We start from the raw sequence: 22,034 nt of genomic DNA on the forward strand, positions 1-22,034 counted from the left end.
TGCTGTTCCCAGCAGAGCTGTGTGGTATCTTGGGGCTTTCCTACAGCCCAGCATCAGCCCTGGTGGTGATGGCATGGGACAAGCACAGTCAAGCTTTCCACATCTCACCTCCCCAAGCAGCCATGCCCTGCGGCAGAGTGGATGTAGGACAACAACCCTACAGAAAAGGAGTATGTTAGAAAAAAGAAATATAAAATGGTCTGTCTGCAGGGAAAAAAGGAGTTCCAAGAAGTGTAATTGAGGTAAGTTCAGCACTTAGGGAGATAAAAAGTTTAAAGAAATCTAGATGTGGTCGGCCGTTCTTTTAATTCCAACACTCAGGCACCTGAGTGAGGTAGATCTCTGAGTTTGTGGCCACCTTGGTCTACCGGGCCAGTTCTAGGGCATCCAGGGCCACACAGAGAAACACTGTCTCAACAACAACAACAAAACAAAACAAAAGTTTAAAGAAAAGCCTGATACTAAGTAGGCTAAGTGGTGACCTCAGAGTAAGACTGTACTGAGCTAAACTTCCAACATGTGAAGAAGAATTAGAGAAAAGCTTAAGCATGAAGGAAGCCATCAACAGCAGAAACCTGATACAGATGTAACTGATACAGATGTAACTGAATGAAAGGCCTTTGGTCCAGCTATAGCAAGCAACAGAGCTTGACAGCTTTAGTCATGTGGTTCTTGATTTAGAATCAAGGATACAAGAGAGGGGTTGTAGAATCTCCCTCCTTGGCTAAGGAAAGCTGCTAAGGGTAGGTATATGTCAAGGGTGTGTCTGCATGGATGCCCAGAGATGCCCATTGTATGAAGCTGTGAAGATGAAGCCTGGACTGTGTTGGAGATTCCAAGTTGTGGGATACCTGCCACTTGGACATCAGGCATGAAGATGCAAAATTTGGGGTTTGTCTGGCTGGTTTTTGGTCTTGCTTTGGTTCAGAATTCTCGCTTTCTCCATGTTGGAATGGTAAGGTATGTCCTATGCCATTGTATGTTAGAAGCATTTGATCTGCTTCTTGGTTTTGATTTTATAAGGGATTACAGTAAGAAATTGCCATTAGTCTCAGAAAAAAAAAGTCAAACTTTGGACTTTTAAGCAATATTGAGATTGCAATAGCCTATAGGTCCAACTTTTGAAGTTGGACTGAAACCATTTCTACATTATGATTTGGCCACAAGTCATGGGGGCAGGGTGTGGAAAGTGGGAGTTTTGACTAAGAATGGTCCATTGGCTCAAATATTTGAATGTGTAGTCATCAGGAAGTGACACTATTTGAAAAGGATTAGGAGGTGTGGCCCTGTTGGAGGAAGTGTGTCACTGGGGGGTGAACTTTGAGGTTCCAAAATCCCATATCAGGCCTAGTCTCTGTCTCTGTCTTTGTCTCTCTGCCTGTCTCTATCTCTCTCTCTCTTTCTCTTTATGTCTCTGTCTCTTTGCCTCTCTCTGCCTCTGTCTCTCTCGGTCTCTCTGCCTTTCTCTTTCTCTCTCTGCCTATGGACCAGGATGAATCTCTTAGCTATCACGGCCACACCATGCCTGCCTGCCTCCATGTTCCCTGCCATGATGACTAAGCCCCTGAAACTGTAAGCAAGCCTTCAATGAAATGTCTTCCTTTATAAGTTGCCTTAATCGCAGTATCTTTTCATGGCCACAGGACAATGAGTAATAGATGTGGGAATACACATTAAAAGCTGTAGGGGATTTGGGACTGTGCTACCAGACAGGCATAAGAACTGGTAAGGCTGGGGAGCTCAAATCCCAGGAATCCCAGAGATTTCAGAATGGCAGGAGTAGAGCCACTCAGTCATGTGGCACAATACCTGGAGTCCCTCTCTATGCTGAGGTATCTAGATAGCCTTGAGCCTTCAGTCAATGACCTTCCCTTCCTGGGTATTCTCAAGCCCTTCCCCCAAGAGGTATAGAAACCCTAGTTCACTCTGAATAAAATGTGTGCACCCACATCCACTCCCAATAAAGCAATATGACCAAGCAAAGATCCTCTCAGAGAGCTGCTTCATTTAAGCATTTGATGCCCCAAAGGGAAACACAGGCTGTGGGACTTCCCATTCTGGCTTTTGCTGTGCTTCCTCTGGGTCAGCATGCCTGCAGCATCCGGACACCCTCAGCAGAGAGGCAGAAGGAAGTACCACAAAAAAATTAGATAAAAAATGTTGTATAGTGTATGAGTGTTTTGTCTGTGTGCATGTCAACGTACCATGTGTGCACAGTGCTCATGGAGGCCAGAAAGGGGCCTCAGACAGCCTGGGACTGGAGTTATAGATCATCCCAATCAATCTAACAGCTGTCCAATGGGTGCATGATGACTGCCTAGGCGGGGGACTCTGGATTATGGGAAATGGAGAGAGTGAGCTGAACGCGAGGAGACATGCATTCATTGTTCTCTGCTTCTTGACTGTGGCTGCGATGTGCCAAGCTGCTTCAAGTTCTTGCTACTTTAACTTCCCCAGTTCAACAGGCTATGTTCTCAAACTCTGAGCCCAAATCAGGGCTTTCTTCTTGAAGTTGCTTTTGTTAGTGCATTTTATTATAGAAATGAAAGGAAGCTAAAAACAAAAACAAACAGACAAAAAAACCTTCCCTCCCAGCCTTTCCCCATGCACAGATCTTCCCTTTACAGCACTGTCCCTACAGAACAGTGTGCATTTGCTACACTGGGTAAACTCACACTGACATGGCACCATCAGCTCAGACTAGCTTCTTTGGGATCTGCTGTTGGTGTCTTGCACTCTCTGGATACTGACAAATGTATAATGACGCATCTCAATGTTCTCCATGAAGAAGAAAGTATTTTCCTAAATATCTTGTGTAGTGTAAGACTTGTTTTTACTTATGAATAAGTGTATGTATCTTTGTGTGGATTTGTTCATATGGATGCCCGAGGAGGCCAGAAGAGAGCGTCAGATCCCCTGGAACTGCGGTAAGAGGTGGTTGTTAGCCCCCCTGACATGGTTGTCAGGAGCTGAACCCTGGCCCTCTCCAAAAGCAACACATGCTTTTTCTTAACTGCTTCAGTCTCTTGTGTGACGACGTTAGAAAAAATAAAATTTGATTCCAATACTTCGGTTCAGTAATTCAGGGAAGATAAGATTGAGTTTATAACTAAAGCTTTGGCTGGGGATGTAGCTTGGTGGAATGGCGAGCTGTTTTCTTACTAGCATGTACAAGGCTCTAGGTTTGATTTCCAGCTCTGCAAACCAACTCAAACAAATGACGTTTATATCCCACACTTCTGGTTCCCTCATAAGTACAAGGCAGGGCCATTAGATTTTTTTATTCTTTGCTTTGCCATCCATCAACTGCTACATAGGAGGTCCCTAGAGTCCCTGGGAGTGGAGCAGATGCATGAAGACCAATAAGAATTTAGGTGTTCTGATAGCCAGTGGTATCCCAGCTGCTACTGTGGGCTCGCCAGTGAAAGACTGAGGTTCCCTTGATGTGGTGTGCATATACCTTCCCTAACTGGTTGCTACTGATTGTTGACTCCACTTTCAGTCTCTCAGATCTTGACAGTTTGTGGGACCGTGAAAGGCAGCCTGTTTTCTGGTCGAGCTAGGTTTAAACCCTGGAGACCCAGCCTGGGTCACCCTTTCTTCCACACAGTTTTGCAGGTGAGATGTTAATGAGAGATAATTTTTCTCATAGGTTTCACTCTCCCACTCACATGTCCTTTAACATGGTCATGAATTCCCTTGCTTCCTTTCTCACCCTTAAGAGGTCCCTCCCTCTTGACTTCCCTTCTGACAATTCTTTCTCATTGTTCTCTACCTCCCAGTAGCCCCACTTCCCCCTTTCCAAGGGACCATCCTTACACTCTGGCATTGGAGTCTGGTGGCTTACAAACCTTCCAGGATGACAACATACTGGAGGTGAGGGCCCTGACTTATCTTAGTGATGGGGATTCCCAGGACTCTGGGCACACCTCTAGGGACCTTTGACCTTTCTCAGGGAAAAAGAAAAGAGGAACAGGCCTCTTACTTCTCATATTGTTTTCTACAATGTTCTTTTTTTTTTTTTTTGTAGCAATAATGGAGGAGTGTGATTGGTGGGTGGTGTGGAATGGCTGAGATGGGACACGGATGAGCAGGGGTGAAGAGTGAGGGCCAGAGATGGACCCTGCAGTTAGGAGTCCCCAGTCCAGGCCTGTCCACTGTTCCTCTCATGTGTCCACAGAACCTATCTACCTAGGTCAACCACGAGATGGACCCTGCAGTTAGGAGTCCCCAGTCCAGGCCTGGCCACTGTTCCTCTTATGGGTCCATAAGCCCGCCTTCCCAGACTGGCTACTTCCCCAATCAAAGCTCTGATCTTCCTTGGTTCTTACATCTCACAGATGATGAGACTTAGGGGAAGACTTGCCTAGTTCAGAGGTCTCCTCCTTTTCTCCTCTCCTCTACTGACAGAATCTGGACTGGTATGGCCTGGAGGTACTCACAACTGCTCCTGGTCCCTGTGCAGCTGGTGTTCCTGGCCTCAGGTGAGATGATTCCCTGTACAAGGGTTTGAGAGGTGGGATAGATAAAAGGACAAGGAACCAGGCTGACCCTGTGACCAGGGCTGGCTTTGGGGCCATGTTGTGCGTCTGAGTGTTGGAAGTCATTGCCTCTTGGCTTCCCTAGCCCCAGAAACGAATGCATACAGCTAGAGCTCTGACCTCTGACCTGACAGTTTGTTGTCCAGGTGTCTGGGGGTCCACAGTATCTGAAGAGCTTCATAGAATGGTAGGACAGAGCCTCTCCGTGCAGTGCCAATACAAGCCTAAGGAGGAGTCCTATGTGCTGAAAACGTGGTGTCGGCAAACAGCCCCAAGTAAATGTACGAGAGTGGTCACTACCTCTGAGCCTCGGAAAGCAGCCAGGGAATTACAGCACACAATCTGGGATGATCCTGAAGCTGGCTTCTTCAACATCACCATGACTCAACTAACAGAGGATGACTCAGCGTTCTACTGGTGTGGTCCATATTATCCTTCCCTCAGAGAAGTAACTGTTCTCAGAAACATCAGCCTGGTGGTGTCGCCAGGTAAGGCCTTTCTTGGGGATACAACCCTCTTCTACAGACCAAGCACAATACATATCCCTGATCCCTTCTCTTTGTGACCCCCTAATTTTGACACCTGATCTGACTGAGGAGAGACAGTTTCCCATCTCGGTCATGCTTGGCTCCTCATTGAGAAAGAATGTTTAGGTTTCATGGGGTAGGCACTTGGAGTCTCTCTCTGACTCTTAGTTAGTTTACACTAGCATTGTGTAACTTTAATCCTAACATTTGGGAGGCAGAGACAGGTGGATCTGAGTTTGAGGCCAGCCTAGTCTAAATAGTGAGGTCCAGGCCAGCCAGAGCTACATAGTGGGACTCTGTCTCAAAAAAAAAGTTGAAATGTTTTTATTTTAAATTATGTGCACTCATGGGCACATGCCACATGTGTGCCAGTGCCCATGGAAACCAGCGACTAGGAGCCTCTTGCAGCTAGAGTCATAAGTTGCTGTGAACCACTCAATGTGGATGCTTGGAACCAAACTCAGATTCTCTGCAAGAATCTGTGTTCTCAATGGCTGAGCTATCTCTTCAGCCCTCCTACTTGCTTTCTTACTTAGGCAGACCTGAGTTACAAATTTCTACTGGCACAAGGGCCCCTGAGGTCTTCCTTACCAGGGGCCAACCCTGGCATGGTCCTCTTTTTTTGTTCTCGCTTCTCCTTGAGTCAGCAGAGGGGGAAAAGGATTGGCATAGGGTAAGACTTTTGTCTTGCGAGATACTTAGAGTTGTTGTATAATAATAAAAAGTTGACTTGTCTAAGTCTAAGTTACTTTGCTACTGTAGCTGACCTGACTTTTGTGTCCTCAGAGGCTAGAAACTGCAGTCTCGGGCATTTAGCACCTCATCCTAAAACAGCAGGAGATTAAGTAAAGGGTTAATTGCAAGAGATGTTTTCCCTTTTTCTAGATGCCCCTCATTTGTCAGGCTAGGGGAAGTTTGGAGCAATAAACTTACTTCTATTGAACCAGGAGAAGAAAATCATGTTCATGGAAGGAAAAAACTTTTACATAAGCAAATATGCATAAACTCACATAAATACAAACACAGATTCCCACATGCACATTTATACATTTCCATTCAAACCATTTGGGTCCAAGTTTCATACATTCTCACAGTTACACACACACACACACACACACACACACACACACACCCATGCTTACATATGCATTTGGAGCAAAAGAGCAAGCAACCGTGCAGAAAGAATTCACTCACTCTGGATGAAAAATGAGCTCCAATCTTTATTGCATAGAGAAAGAAAAAGCTCTTACCCTTTCAGTGCTAAATGAATTAAACCCAGGTTTTAAAGAAGGAAGCTTTGTTCCTTTTAATAAGACTAAGCCTGCCTTGTTCTTAAGAAAGGACCTGTTTTGTCCCATGGTAAGGAGAAGGCTGCCTGTTCCTTCTGCTCTCTCGGCAGCTCTTTCTTCTTTCCCTGTTTTCTTCTGCATTCTGCACATTGCTCTCTTAATTTATTATGCTTCCTATAGTTTCTAAATTATTGCACTCTGCACTCTCCCTTTAATCTTGCTCTCCTCCTGCTCTGGTGCCACAGTAATGCTCTTACTCTCAATGCCTTTTCTCCAATGTTGTGCCTTTACTTCAAGTTCTTATTGAAGTTCAGTTCTGTCTGAAAACTTCTCTTGTGTCCTGACGAAAAAATTATCCTCAGTTCTGTTCTAAGAAGCTCTGTTCAGATCATGTCTAAAAAAAATGCTCTGTCTAAAAAGTTCTCCTCAGCTCAGTTCTGACTCTTCTCTTTGTCCTCAGCACTTTAAACAGTTTTCAGAATACATGGTGATCACATGTTCAAAAAGGTCATCACATGTTTAAACATAAGCTCCAATCATAAATCAAAATGGAAGTTTACAACAGAGAATGTTTACATGCATATCCATTAGGAGTAATTATCTGGCTAAACACCAGTCACAGCTCCACAGATTCATGGAGAGTTAAAAACCATAACTAAGTTGTTAGTAAAGATTTGTATAGATAAACCTAGTTGCTATTTTATCTTCTGTCCTAGCACCTATAATAAATCATTAATTCCCCCTTTTTTTTTAACCTTTGGTTAATGGTTTTACAACCTCTTGGAATGTGCTCTGAGTTGTAAAATAGCTGTAGCAATTAACTAGTGACATTGAAAACTGGTAGAGTTCTCACTGCAGTTTTGGCTATCAGCAAGGAGTTAATAGTATTATTAAAAGAGTTTAATAATTACTGTAAATTTAGGAATTCTTATATGGTCGCCATTGAGGATAAAGAAATCATCTATTTGTCTATAACAGCATCACTACTAGACAGTACATTTTCGACGTTCTGCAGAGATCTGCTCAAAAGGGTGGGCTAATACCTAGTGATTGTTATATATGTGATAACAACAGGAAAAGCATATGAAGAGCAAGAGACTTTCCTAAAATGATTTTCTCCTGGGTCTTGCCTCCTGGAGTTCCATCATAAATTTTAAATTAAGGCAAAATCATCTCAGGAAGATCACCTGCTCGTCATTAGCTTTCTAGCCCCTGACATGTGCTCTAAGCCCCCCCTACATCCTGTCACTGTTTTGGGGGTCAGACTTGATTTTCCCTTCAGGATCCTACACAGTCATCTTCTCTTTGTCTTTTATAGCCTTACCCACTCTTCCTCCATCTGGCTCCAAACTAAGATGAGTAGGTTATTAAGGAGGAAAGAGTAACGGTCAGGCAGGTTGAGGAGCCTAAGACTCCATAGGGCCTTCCCCTTGGGTGGGTCCCCTAGAGCAATGAGGAAGTTCCACTCAGGGCTTCAGATAGAGAGAAATAAAGTGTGCTATCAGGTCTACCACAACCCTCTTCCCACTGGGTGGCCAGATTTGATTTCTGCTATGCAGAATGCTTCCCTGCCAACATGAACAGCCATCAAAACCAAACCAAACAATAGCATCCAAATGGCCAAGAAAACCCCTCAATGTCACTGCCTACCAGGGAAACATGAACAAAAACCATTGTGTGATATCATATTAGTCTGTTAAAAAAAAAATCACCCTTCCCCAAAAGACAAGCAATAAAGGGTGCTGGAGAAGACTTGGAGAAAGCTTTATGTGTGGCTGCTGGGAATGTAAATTAGTAGTTTTTATCATAATCATAGCCTGGAACTACTACTATATATCTTACCAGCCTATGGTCCCAGATCTTAGGAGGTGGAGACAGGTAGATATCAAGTTCACCATCTTGAGCTATGAAGTAAGTTTGAGTTCAGCCTGGGCTACATAGAACCCTGACTTTAAAAAAAAAAATGCTATCTAGTATGGTAGTGGAAGCCTTTAATTCCAGCATTCAGGAGGCAGAGGCAGATGGATCTCTGTGAGTCTGAAACTAGCCTGGTACATAGTGAAACCCTGTCTCAAAAACTATCAAACAAGAATAACAAAACACTGATCTGATAGGCATTGGAATAGATTGGTGGTTACCAGAAGCTGGGGGAGGAGCCAGGAGGAGTGAGGGTGGGGCTTGGCTGAAGACTGTTGAGTGACATGAAGGGGACAGAAATTCTAATGCTGTGCTACACAGACTTCAGTTGACCATAATGTGCTATTTGCTTCTGGTTATTAAGAATGTAGAATATTTATTCATCTTATTTTATACATATGAATGTTTTGCCTGCAAGTATATCTGTGCAACACATATGCTTGGTGCTCGTGGAGATCAGAGGAAGATGCTGGATTCTCTGGAACTGGAGTTATGGATGGTTGTGAGTCACTATGTGGGTGCTGGGAGTCAAACCCTGGTCCTATATGTCCTATCTATATGTACTATATGCACTATATGTTCTACCAGTAGGATTGTTATATATGGGAATATATTTCTATATGGTCTATCTATCTATCTATCTATCTATCTATCTATCTATCTATCTATCATCCCATATCGGCAAGAGCAGCTAGTGCTTTTAACCATGTCTCCAGCCTCTACTTATTTTTTAAAAGGCTATAAAAAAGATTATAAGTGTTTTCACCATGAAGAAATGATGCCAAGTACACAGGCTAACTTTGGTTTGAATGTCATGCCATATATGCAAGTATTGAAACAGTAAATGGCTTAGAATAGATGTGTGAATTCCCCTTTTAAAATTTATAATTATAATAATGATAATAATTATTATTACTATTGATATTACTATTATTATTGCATGTATGAAGGCATGGACCATAGTACACATATGGGATCAGAGGAGTTGGCTCTTTCCTTCCACTGTGGGTTCTAAGGCTCAAAGTCAGGCTGTCAGGTTATCTCAGCAGCCCACAAATATGTAAGTCAGTCAACCTCTGAGCCTCCTGCACCTTTCACAGATTAGGACCCAGACCTCATTCTCCCTTTTATGCATAGTTGTCTTTTCTTTTCTAGCCCCATCAACCCTTCCTTCGCAGACGATTGCTCCGCTCCCAGAAAGCACAGGTAGGTTTGCCAGGAGGAAAAGGTGGGCCGTGTAGCAAGCCAGTTTGGGGAGGGTAAGGATAGGGGAGGCCTGCCTTTATGGTTGATGACCTTATATATGTAAAAAATAGATAAATAAGAAAAAAGATTTTAGGCGTAGGTAGCCCTGGCCTGAGGGACTGTGAGGTGTGCGCCCATCTAACCCTTCTCTACTTCCTCTCATGGCTCTTGGAACTTGGTCTTGGTGCCTGTCCTGGTCCTCTAAGCAGCCACCATCTTTATGCCCTTCCCAGTTCTGACTACCTCTCCCGAGGAGACCACTGACTCTTCCATCAATGGCACTGGGCACAGGTGAGTCAGGGATGCTTTTAGAGGGATGAGTCCTGGGAGTCCTGTAGTGAAGGACCATCCTCAGGATGGCTGGGCATCGAGTTCTTCAGAGGCACCCCCAGGTCCAGATATGGAGGTGGAGAAAGAAGAAATGGGGGCTGAGGGAGCAGGTCCTAAGCATTGGAAGATCTGTAGGAAACACAAAGAGGATCAGAATGAATCTGAATCGCTATGAGGAAGGATGTGAAGGAAGAGATATGTGAGGAAAGAATCAGTATAAAGTTCACAGAATTGTGAGAAAAGGGAAGCTCTCAGATAACAAAGACTCATAGGAGCCTAGGGAGCTGGATCAATGATGAACGTCTTTGCTATGAGAGCAGCCAGCATGAGTATCTGAGTTTGGGTTCCTGGCACCCACATACAAAGCTGGGTATAGCAGATCTATGCCCGGATCCCACTGCTGGGTGGCAGAGACAGGCAGGTCTCACAGGCTCCAGGGATAGCCAGACTCACCAGCCAGTGAGCTTTAAGTAAGAGACCCCTTGTGTCAAAAGGTAGAGAAAGAAATTCTATATATCAGTGTTCTCTCTCTCTCTCTCTCTCTCTCTCTCTCTCTCTCACTCACTCACTCACACACACATACACAAACACAAACACACACCACACCCATATAAAGGCATTGTGAGAAATAGGAACCATCCCCTCCCACAAACACAGACAGACAGATGGACATCTGTAGACCTAATTCGTGATTTGAGAATGTCAAGACCAAAGCATTCTGAAAACTTAAAGATTATCCTCAAAAGAACAAGAATGAGATTTCACATCAAAGGAAATGAGGATAGCTGAAGCCATCAGACCCAGACACACCCCCACGAGTAGGAAAAGATGGTGCGATTGTAAAAAAAAAAAAAAATTAAGAGGAGTTTTAAAATGAAGACCATAAAAACCTATACATGTTTCTTTGAAAAGTCTTAGCACACTAGATACACTGCTGTCATGACCAAGATAATATATAGAAACACTCAACACTGGGGAGGAAGGGGCAGGCAGAGCTCTGTGAGACCAAGGCCAGACTGGATGGCAGAACAACTCCTAAGGTCAGGGCTATACAAACAACAAGCTCTAAAAACCAGCAACAAACAGAAACAGAAAAAGCCCAACCTACTTCCCCAAATCCAACAAACAAACCAAGCAATACCAAAACCTGAAACAAGAAATGCCCCCTGAATCAAGCAACCATTAAGTCTCATCAAAAAGCTAGGCAATGTTGTCAGATACAAGGTCAATAAAGATCATGCCGGGGTTTAATTCCCAGCACCCCCAACAGGCTATAACTCCAGTTTCTGAGGTCTGACATCTACTTCTGGACTTTGTGGGCATGCATATGGTGTACATACATGTGTGCAGGCCAAACATTCATACAAGACATAAAATAAGAAAAAATTGTTACCTCTGAGAACAGGGTAGCACAGGTACAGGAAGTGAGTCTGTTGTGGCCACACACATGCCTGTAATCCCTGTATTGAGAAGTGGAGACCAGGGGGTTGTGGGGGGGGGGGTAAAGATCATTCTGCCCCACATAGAGAGTTTAAGGATGACCTGAGCTACATAAAACCTCTCTAAAAATAAAAAAAATAAAAAAAAATAATCGGGCAGTGGTAGCACACGCCTTTATTCCCAGCACTTGGGAGGCAGAGGCAGGCGGATTTCCGAGTTCAAGGCCAGCCTGGTCTACAGAGTGAGTACCAGGACAGAGAGGGACAGATGACCAGGTGGGACGCATGTAACAGACCTGTGGAAATACAGGGACAGATTATAACATATAGTGATATCCATAAACAGTAGGGGCAAGCTCCCATTATTTGGAAGACTAGCTACGTAATTTAAGAATGAACCCCAGTCGTAGAAGATCTGCCACTCTACACAGTGTTGAATCCCGGGCAGATTCAAATTGCATAACTATGAAAAATAAACTTAAGCTAATTTTTAAAAAGACATGGCTGGGTGTGGTGGTGCATGCCTTTAATCCCAGCACTCTGGAAGAAGAGGCAGGTGGATTTCTGTGAGTTTGAGGCTAGCCTAGTCTACATAACAAGGATAGACAGAGCTACATAGTGAGACCCTGTCTCCAAAAAAAACAAAATAAATAAATAGCAGGTGGATATCTGGGAGAAGAGGAGTTTTTTTATTTTTTATTTTTTACAGAAAACATTAAAAACATATATCGTGGGGACCAAGCTAAACAAATTACATGGAGGAGGGAGGGATTATGCTCAACAAGCAACATTATGGGAAATGTTTGCAAGCAGATAAGAGACTGGAAAAAAGAATCAATTAAAAGACAAACATGGCAGGCCAGTTACGGACCTCAAATGGGGAAAAATAATGCCAATCCAGTGAGACTCGGCAGACAACAAGGAAGATAATCAGTGGGACAGAAAATCTGAAGGGCAACCTCATGTACTCACGCGTGTTGCTAAGTCACATCATCAGGAACCACCTTGTCACACCTTCACAGTGAGCAAAGGGGCCGGGCACTTGGAAGGAGCAGACAAGGAAGGTGAAGACTCAGTTCCCCTGAAGTGTCTCTCTGTGATCTCCTCGCTGGCCTGCTGAATTCTCTCTGTGATCTTCTCGCTGGCCTGCTGAGCCAGATAAGCTTGGTGGCTTCTTATCTAATGAGGTCAGGAGGTTCCTTCTCCCAGTTCAGTTCAGATCCCCAGCCAGGGTTTTTAACCCTTCCAACTGGGTGTCTTTTAACTTGGTTTCCTCTCAGGCCTAGGGACCCCAGGGCTCCATTCCTGATTGCATTCATTTTCCCTTCAGAGCTTATGGAGGGTCCGTATGCACATAAAAGGCAGCTACAAGGAGATGGCTTAGGGTCACACAGGAGCAGGTGACATCCCCACCCAGGCATCTCTGTCTGTCTCCTGCCTCCAGAAACCAAAGTTCCTCCTCTCCTGGCTGGACCTCCCCGGGGCTTCTGGTCTCTGTGCAATATGGACTCCTCCTGCTCAAGGCCCTGATGCTGTCAGTTTTCTGTGTGCTTCTTTGCTGGAGGAGTGGCCAGGTGAGTGGCCTGACCGGGGTGGGGCCGCTATAGGGTCGGTCTGCTGAATGCTCTATGACAACCATATTTTCAGTTTCAAGTGAGTACTACTAGCAAGCCAAAGTAAAAAAATACAAATGCCAAACAGCAGAGAGATAGCAAACCATCATAAAACAAGGCACTTAAAACATCTAGAAAAAAAAAAAAAGAAGGAAGCTTCATCGAGGCACCAGTGCGTGTTTCCAGGAGACAGAGTCCCTGGCAGGGCAGTGTTCCCTTGGGCGAGGCTTCAACAGAAGAACAAAGAAGCAAATAGGACAGGTACAGCTACCATCAAATTAACCAGCAAAGTTGAGGCAGCAGCTGGCTCCCAGGCGAGCTTTGCCTTGATGGATGCGCTTCCCATGGCTGGAATTCCACCTTCCCTGCCTCTACACTTCCATACCAGGTGGCAGCAAGCAACAGTAACTTCTGCTGGAGACATTAATTTGGTGGTTTGAATAGGAATGGTCCACATAGACTCATGTGTTTGAATGATTGGCCCCTAGGGACCGGCACTATTAGGAGGTATGGCCTTGTTGGGGGAAGTGTGTCACTGTGGGCTTTGAGGTCTTATATGCTCAAGCTATGCCCTGTGTGGCACACAGTCTCCTTCTGCTGCCTGCTAGTCGAATGTAGAGCCCTCGGCTCCTTCTCTAGCACCCTGTCTGCCAGCATGCCACCATGTTTTCCTGTGAACAATAATGACTAAGTCTCTGCAACTGTAATCTAGCCCCAATTAAATATTTCCCTTTGTATATGAGTCTTTTCACAGCCATAAAACCCTAACTAAGGCCATAACCTTCAGGCTGTTCACCTTGGTTTAAAGAAATCAAGTGGAAATTAAAAAAAAAGAGAGAGAGAGAGAGAATGTAAAAGGAGTGAGTATAGGCTTAGATTTTTCTAAACCTACATTATTTGGGGTTCTAGAATGCTTTAAATTCCCTTCTAGTCCACTGACCAGAGAGGTAGTGGGGAAAGAAGGTTTATAGAAAAAGGAGATTGTGGAGGCAAGCCCACGAGAGAAGCATGGTGTTTTCAGTCCTGGTCCGTTTTGCTGTTCTCTTCCTCCCTGTTTAAAGTTAGTTCACCCATTCCCAGACAAGAAGACTTTGAAACACACCCGCTTCTATCTCAATGGAGCATGATGGAGCCTCACTTCCAGAGGCAGCTCCACAGTGAGCTCAAACTGCGCATGTCTGTAGATTAGTGTAACATACATCACAGGGGCAATAGAGCTGGGGTCACAACTATCCCAGGGAATATACCTAAGAAGATGGATGGGTAAGATCTTAGCAGAGATCAATAGGAGTGTTATTTCTTGGGCTATCAGCCTATTCCTCAGAAAGAGGAGAGAGGCCTAGGACCCCTGTTGGAAATCTCTCTACCAGTTTAATAAAAATAAATAAAAAGCAGAAGGTACCTGAGGAAGGCCTCCAGGGGAAGGAAAGAGGAAGAACTTATGAGAGAGCAGTCCGGGGGCAGGCAAGAGAAGAAGACACAGAGATGCTACACTTAGGAAACTTCTTCCTTCCTTCCTCAGGGACGAGAGTACATGGCAGAGACGATGGAGCTTTCAAAACTACCTCACATCTCCAAGTCCTTGGACACGGTTAGCCACATCTCAGGGTATGAGAAGAAGGCTAACTGGTACTAAGGCAGAACAGGCCAAACTTCCGCTCTACCGAAGCCATCAGGCAAGCCCACGAGAGACAACAGCCAGACCTGCATCTCAAATCGCCAGGGCTAATTGACACTCCAGTATCGAGCACCCTCAGAGCTGTATACCCCGTAGCCCAGACCTCCGCCAAGATGACCAACCACGGGGCAGTTCATCTGCAACACCCAGCTCAAGTGCTTTCCCAGATCCCCAGCCCCGGGCCTTTCTCACTCTCTCTCCTGCCTCCCTTGGCATCACAAGCCTCACAGGCTCTGTTTCCCAAGTGAGCTACTCACAAGGCCCATGCCTGTCCACTCTACTCACGTTCACAAGCTCACCTTCTTGGTTTGCTCTAGATTTCCTAAAATGAGGGGGAAACTAACTTAAAGGCTAACACGGGGAGCCAAGAAAGGCTGTGTGCTGCGGACCACAAACCGAGAAAGTCCAGAAGTTAAAGGGGGGAAAAAAGTGTTTTAAACAAGACCAAAACCTCCCCAAACTGACCCTTCATGCACATCATGCTGACTTCATGCACATCAGAGCTGACCACCAGGGGTCAGTATTGTGCTGGTTTACCCAGTGATGCAATTTCATCTGCACAAAGTCTGCTTATACAAAGAGGATGGTTGGCTGATGGGAGGAGCCGGGGAGAATCCCTTAGGGAACAAAAAGAATGTCACATCTGTAAAACAAGAAGAGTCCAGAGTGACGTTCAGGAGAGCCTGGATACTGGCATACGCTACTAACAACATGCTGAATGTAGCCACAGCCTTGTAACCATAAAAAGGCCACTATGACGGGGTCACATTTTATTCCTTTTTTATGTTATGTGTGGGAGAATAAAATATAGATGTTTCTTCATAGATATTTCAGCTCATACCAGCCTGATGATCCTATCAGTGCATACACTTTTGCTCCATTTCTCCTTTGAAGTGGAGATTTCTGGTTTCTTTGTAAACTCAGTTGTGTCACATGATGTTTTCCTGGAGGCTGCCTTAGGAGAGGATGTTTTACTGAAGCAGACATGTGAGAGGGCATGTGATGTTTTGCTGGAGTGGATGCTTGAGCGGGTGTGTGATGCTTGGAAAGAGTATAAATGGAACCCCATAAACAATGAGCGGTCATTCTTGCCTTGCAACACTTAACTGGGCTGGGCTGGGCTGGACTGGGCTGGACTGGGCTGCGCTGGGCTGCATTGAGCTTCACTTTGTAGAGAGAACTTCTTGTGGTCTTCTGGGTGATTCTTGCCAGTTCAGCAGAAACTTGTGGTTTCTTCTGGACCAAGCTGCTGCTAGTGGTTCATGTTTGGTGTTTGCTATTGGATTGGTGTGGCTGCTTGTATTATGTTAATCTGCGTCTCCAAAATTGTTTGCACGGGAATCTGCACGTCCAAACTTAAGACAATGAGGGACCCCGCCCCCAGTTGGTTCTGATTGGTAAAGTTGCCGGCAGCCAATGGCTGGGCAGGGCAGACAGGGCGGGACCTTTAAGAAGGGACCAGGGGAGAGAGGAAAAAGGAGCTCTGCCTTTCTGAGAGGAGGAGAGGAGAGAGAGACATCATGCCTGAGAAGGTGCAGGACAGAGACAACAGCTGCCATGAAGAAGCTGAGGGAAAGCAGCCCAAGAGGGCGAGGGCAGCAAAGATGGAACATAGGGTTTAGTATGTGACAACTTGGGAATATTGAAGGGAGGTGGATTAACCATGTGGAGGTTAGTAAGTGGCCCAGCCATTAAGCTGATTTAGGCATATCAAAATATAAGGACTGTGTGTGTGTGTGTTTCATTTGAGAACTCAGAACATTAGGGAGGGGTAGTAAGGAATGCTGCTGCTGCTGCTGCTGCTGCTGCTGCTGCTGCTACTTCTGCCACTGCTGCTGCTGCTACTGCTGCCACTGCTGCCACCACTGCCAGGATCAATTTGAGTATATAATTGGCTATTATTAGTACCGAACTATTGGTGTCCTAACAACGAAGAGTGAATCACCCCAAAGAACTACATCTAAGAAGGTCCACAACCTCCTTTTCCCATAAGCCTTCTTTTCCCACTAACTCTCTGGTCAGTGGACTAGAAGGGAATTTAGAGCATTCTAGAACCCCAAATAATGTAGGTTTAGAAAAGTCTAAGCCTATACTCACTCCTTTTACATTCTCATTTTTTATTTCCACTTGATTTCTTCAAACCAAGGTCACTACTCAAATGCATTTGGTATGTAATCCTGAATGTGACTGATGCCTTACAAAAAAAAGAGGCATTTCCCCCTTGTGACTGTATTTCTTTTTGACTCTGTGTGTGCGCGCGCGCATGTGCGTACATGAGTGCTATGCCTTTAGAGACCAGAGGAGATCATCAGATCCCCTGGAGCTGGAGTCACAGGCAGTTGTGAGATGCTGGGAACTGAACACCAGTCCCTTGCAAGAACAGTGAACTATCTTTCTAGACTCTGTGTCTATATTACTAACATCTATAAAATAATACAGTATACTTTCCCCCATATATTTATTTCTTTTGCTCATTGCTGGGTGCAGATGCCCAGGCTACTGTTTTCCAATGCTGATGCATACTCTACTGCGTGCATGCTCTCCATCGGGGGAGACTGCTGGACCCAGGGTTTGTGTGATGTCTTGCCCTCTCATTGTCACAGTGCAAACAGTTCTGTGGGGAACATCTTCATCGTATTGTCCTTGAAACCCACGTGTGGATTAGAATCTATACCCAGAGGAGTTGGTAGGATTTCAGAATCTAAGCTGCTGGTGCTTCCAGCGTTGTTCCCTAAACACTACTAGTCAACCAGAGATCATACTTACTGTGCATCTACAGGAAGTACGCAGAACCATCTGTGGATTGGTCATCCAAGAAGCAAATGCAGGGATGTTGGGAGCATGAAGGTTTTGTGCCCACAAATTACCAAGGAAACCAGAAATATTAAGCATGCAGGATTCTCTTTCCAAAGGAAAGGAAGCACGACCTATTTTTCCATGTAGAGGGCTAGGAATTAAAGGTGATTAACAGCTTGGTGGTCTGTCGGGTCAGGCCATATCAAGCCTCCACAACCAAGGCTGGAGATAGTTAATAGTCTAAATGATTCTTACATTATCTATATAACCAGGAGCTCAACCAGGATTGAGGTGGCTAATAGCCCAAATGATATCTGTATGACCGAGACCATGCCAGATCCTTCCCTAGGCCCTTAAGCTAAATACATATCTCTAGGACGCATCTTCTTGGAAGAAATGACATGTACTTTGAGTTGGGTTTTGAAGTAATTATGCCTCCTTGTGCACCCGGGGGCTGCATTATACCAGGGAACTTTTTTTCCAAATCATACCGTGTTCAAATATGCTGACAGGGGCATCAGACTCCTGGAATCTGATCCAACTCAGCTAAGTTGGGCTGAACTGAGTTTTCATTCTCATCCTTTGATGGGTCATTTTGCCACCAGCCATGACACCAGTAGGGATTCCTACGGTGGGAAGAACCCATTGGTGTTGCTCTGCTACCTGGTCATGTTGTCAAAGCTGCCTTCATAAGAACGACACGACACAGTCGGATTCTTCTCAATAGCCTTTATTGCAGGAACGCCTCGAAGGTGCCCGGGTGCCCAGGGAGCCCTGCTTAAATGCACTCAGCCCCCATCTACTCACGGCAGGCCACATCACCTCACCAGGCATGCAGCTTCAGCCAATCAGGGCGGCAGGGGCACGTCTCCACCAAATATGGACTTGTTTACACCGCCAGCATCATGGTGCACCTGCGCAGCTCTCACGATGGTCGTGGCTTATTTTCAGGTGTATGAGGAAGTCAGGTGCAAGTCATAAGACTTAGCTGCAGTCCCAGGCGCCATCTTGGGACTGCTGCCACACCCACTCCTCACACTGAGCCCTGGATGGGACATCTATATGAATCCCTTGCCCCAAGGCTCAGAGGACATTTGTAAAAATAACTATGATTCTTCTGCTGTAGCTGTCATCTTGGAGGCTCCCTCCCTCCATCTGCTAACCTAGGCCTAGTCCTGGAAGCTTCCAGCCTCTGTGAAATCTATTCTAAGCTGAGAATGTTTTCTGTCTCTGTGACTTACTGCTGAGTAAGTTCCTCCTTTCTACTTCTTTCTGAGTTCCAGCTGGATGGCTCAACTCAGCTGTGCTAGCTCAGACCTCTTCTCTAAGATGACTGATTCAACCTGTTGTCTGTCTCTCCTGAATTGTTCTGCTTGGCCACAAACTAACACTAGCAATCTCTTCCAATCTCCTGGCTCCTTCCTTGTAGTGCCAAGGAAGTGTTAGTGAAGCCAAAAACAAAACAAAACAAAACAACAACAACAACAAAAAAAACCAACCCATGGCCTTTAGCATAATTGGTTCGTGCTGGGAATCAAACCATAAACTTAATTTCTGTTTCTGCACTGGTGAGTGTTAGGAAGAGAGCAGGGCTTGCTGGTGATTACTGTGAAAATGCTGGATTTGTTGAGGGAAATTAACCTGGAGACACAGGTCTTGTTGGGGTTAGCCTAGAAACTGGCGCTAGGCTCGGATTTTGTTGGGGAGGGGTGGGTAAGTTGGAAACTAATGCTAGGTACCAGCCTGTTAGTTTACCCAAGTTCAAGTTCTCTAAAATGGAGTCTGAACTTAAAGAATTTGGTCTCTCACTGGTTTGTTGAGTCTTCATATATCTAACTTGTTATCTCTTCAACCTGTATAACTCTGATAAAGCTGCCTCTTACAGGAAAGAGCCTCCCCCATCTACATCCAGCATGTCAGATCTCACAGCCCCCTGCCAGGCCTGCTATCCGAGGGAAATGCTCTTGCTGATCAAACCACTTCAACAGGAACATTCGTAGCCTCCACTGAGCAAGCAGACCAATTCCATTCACTCACATACACACAAATGTAAAGGAACTTCATGCCTGCATCCCCCATACCCCCTCGCTCAGCTCCAGAGGACAATAAAGACATGCTCCTCTTGTGCATCCCTCATCACCACCCCAGCTTTACAGGTGATGGGCGCCAATCTCCGAAGCCTCAAATCCAATGTCTTATGGCAAATTGATGTCATCCATATTTCCCAATTCAGTAGACCAAAACATGTTTTTGTTACTATAGCTACATACTCACATCTTATATGGGCTACAGTGGAACACTCAAAAAGTATTGTGCTCTCCACCTTTGCCATCATAGGCATTCCTCAGCACATGAAAACTGATAACAGCCCTGCCTTCACTAGCTCTCAATTCAAAACCTTCTGGACACATTGGGAAATTGCCCATCATACGGGAATTCCCCACAACTCTCAGGGTAAAGGAATAGTAGAAAGAACACATCAAACCCTAAAAGCTCAACTTCTAAAACAAAAGACAACCACCTATCTCCCTAATACAACTAATGATGGCTCTGACTACTCTAAACATATTTAACATCTACAAAAACTCCAAACATCCTCCTGTCTCCCTCCATTGACACGGACCAAAATTAACTCCCCCATACTAGTACGATGATCTTTTTGGATGGAATTTGGAAAGGACAAGACCCTCTCCTTACATCTGGGAGGGGTTTCATTTGTGTTTTCTCACAGGACCAGCCTAAGCCTATCTGAGTTCCTACCAGAAATGATACCACCTCACCAACCTGGCCTGCCTTTCACTGGCAGGTCAAGGACAGAGAAGGAGGAGGCAGAGGAAACACCACATCCTGAGGGACAGCAAGATCTCCTGGAAGGACATCCATGACCTGATGACTGCTGCGCAGGCTGTGTGTCCTCCACAGGCTCCCTCTCCTCCATTCTCTTGGCTGTTTTTGTCCTTTCTCATACTAACTCTGCTACTGCCCAGCCTCTGTCTAGCCTTCCCAATACCCACCACTGGAGATCCTTTGCTAGGAAAACCTACAACGGACACAACAAAATTATAGGAACCCAGGACTAGCAGCTTGAAGGATGTCAGACTAGGACTGAGATCCCCCTACACCCAGATTCCATTTCCACTATCCCCAGCCCTTTCCTCTGCTTTCCTTATTGAAACACAGGTGAATGTCTCCAGGACGTCTCCCCATTTGGAGGAGGTCGCAGATACTGGAGCTGCACAATGGAATCCACCAGCTGTGGTGGCACCATGCTCACCAACCTTAACACTCGTTTCCAGCTTTCCATCAGCGATCCATCAGATGATTGGCGAACAGGAGTCCTGGGGAAACTCTACCCTAATAGCTATGCCAAATACCCCCATAGCTCACTTACATGTCTCCTGTGAGCTTGTCCCCAACTCCAAGTCAGTCTTTACCCATGTTAATTAATATTCTTCAAGAGGAAAATCAATCTCAGAAGGAACTCCAAGCTACCCTCTCCTGGCTACAGTACATCCAATACATAGCTGACCTCTGTCCCTTATCCACTCACCCCAACTCCTCCCAATGCTTTTTCTGTGCTTCTCTCTCGACCATTGTTTAGCAGCTGTTCCCACTCACATTTCCCTTCATGAACCCCATGGACACTTACCCAAGAGGAAATCACGGGACATTCCTCTCTTTGACCTACCACCCGACCCTCCCCCTCCCTTTGCCTTGTAGGGTCCCCCTGGAGACCCCATCTTGCATGTGCCCATGATATCACCATCACCAAGTCAGTAAGGTTAACCCTCCTGCTCTCCTCTGGTGCAAAGGCACTACAGGGTTTCTGTATTAACGCCCCATCCCAAGGCTCCTGCACACACACACACACACACACACACACTCCCCCACCCCTGCCACGTGATAATTGTTGCCAGGTTTATCTCCATAAACCTGAAGAACTCCCCTTGCAGATGGGAGGAAGTAAAGAGAGAGAGAGATCTTCACCCCTCTGCTCATTGAACTGGGCCTCGATGTCTCATTGGGTATGACAGGAACCGCTGGAGCAGCCCTCCTCCAAATGCAACATCTGGTACCTACAATGTGTACCCAGCTGATGAATACCACAGCTGGCGGCCCACACAGACCCACATCGGAACTCTGGATCAAACAAAGACCGTGGGCAACCCTGGCCCATGGTACTAGCCCCAAAGGCCCAGGCCTTCCGACTCTGAAGTCTAAATCCAGACTGTCCAACTGACCATAAACAAAGACTACGATCTCCACTCCCACCCCCTACCCTGGCCCCACCAAGTCCCAATGCTTCCTTGATTTCCGCTTTACGTTTAGGGTTTACAAAAAGCAGCGCGCGCGCGCACACACACACACACACACACACACACACACACAAGAGGGAGGGGGAGGGAGAGAGAGAGAGAGAGAGAGAGAGAGAGAGAGAGAGAGAGAGAGAGATTTTCTAGCAATACCAGTCAAGAAAAAACAAAAACACATTCAAGAGAAAAAGGACCTGCCTGCTAGAACAAACTTCCAGCAGCGGCAGTGTGGCAGCCTAGGCTCCTCCCCCTCCCCCTAGGTGGAAGGAGCCCGCCAAACAAAACAGAATGGATGGGATCTTGCTGCTGAGAATTCAGGGGGAAAAAAAAAACACACCCCTGAAAC

General features: G+C 45.6%; 1 protein-coding gene and 1 long non-coding RNA gene across 8 annotated transcripts in view; one reads left to right on the forward strand and one right to left on the reverse strand.

The window, feature by feature from the left end:
• Window positions 1-12,451, reverse strand: part of Gm52308 — a 38,309-nt gene extending 25,858 nt beyond the window's left edge. The window contains exon 1 of the long non-coding RNA XR_003952373.1: window positions 12,261-12,451. This is a non-coding gene — a long non-coding RNA (predicted gene, 52308). The remainder of the gene's footprint in view (window positions 1-12,260) is intronic.
• On the forward strand, window positions 4,244-15,651 carry Treml4 (triggering receptor expressed on myeloid cells-like 4). Of its 7 annotated transcripts, none has more exons than XM_006524147.4 (6): window positions 4,244-4,484; window positions 4,688-5,029; window positions 9,430-9,480; window positions 9,726-9,810; window positions 12,733-12,862; window positions 14,424-15,651. In XM_006524147.4, the coding sequence occupies exons 1-6, from the start codon at window positions 4,424-4,426 to the stop codon at window positions 14,535-14,537; spliced, it is 783 nt and encodes a 260-aa protein (XP_006524210.1). In that variant the 5' UTR covers window positions 4,244-4,423; the 3' UTR covers window positions 14,538-15,651. The 7 variants fall into 7 exon arrangements, with proteins under 7 accessions (XP_006524210.1, XP_006524211.1, XP_006524212.1 ...); NM_001163795.1 differs by having other exon boundaries at window positions 4,339-4,484; window positions 4,676-5,029; window positions 14,424-15,402; NM_172623.2 differs by having other exon boundaries at window positions 4,339-4,484; window positions 4,676-5,029; window positions 9,729-9,810; window positions 14,424-15,402.
• The last annotated feature ends 6,383 nt before the right edge of the window (window positions 15,652-22,034 follow it).

This window comes from Mus musculus, chromosome 17 (genome assembly GCF_000001635.26).
Source record: "Mus musculus strain C57BL/6J chromosome 17, GRCm38.p6 C57BL/6J".
Taxonomy (NCBI): domain Eukaryota; kingdom Metazoa; phylum Chordata; class Mammalia; order Rodentia; family Muridae; genus Mus; species Mus musculus.

Coding starts and splice junctions, on each gene's coding strand:
- Treml4 (NM_001163795.1), top strand. CDS start 4,424: ATGGCCTGGAGGTACTCACAACTGCTCCTGGTCCCTGTGCAGCTGGTG. Junction 4,485..4,675: donor GCTGGTGTTCCTGGCCTCAG/GTGAGATGATTC, acceptor CTGACCTGACAG/TTTGTTGTCCAGGTGTCTGG. Junction 9,811..12,732: donor ATCAATGGCACTGGGCACAG/GTGAGTCAGGGA, acceptor TCCTGCCTCCAG/AAACCAAAGTTCCTCCTCTC.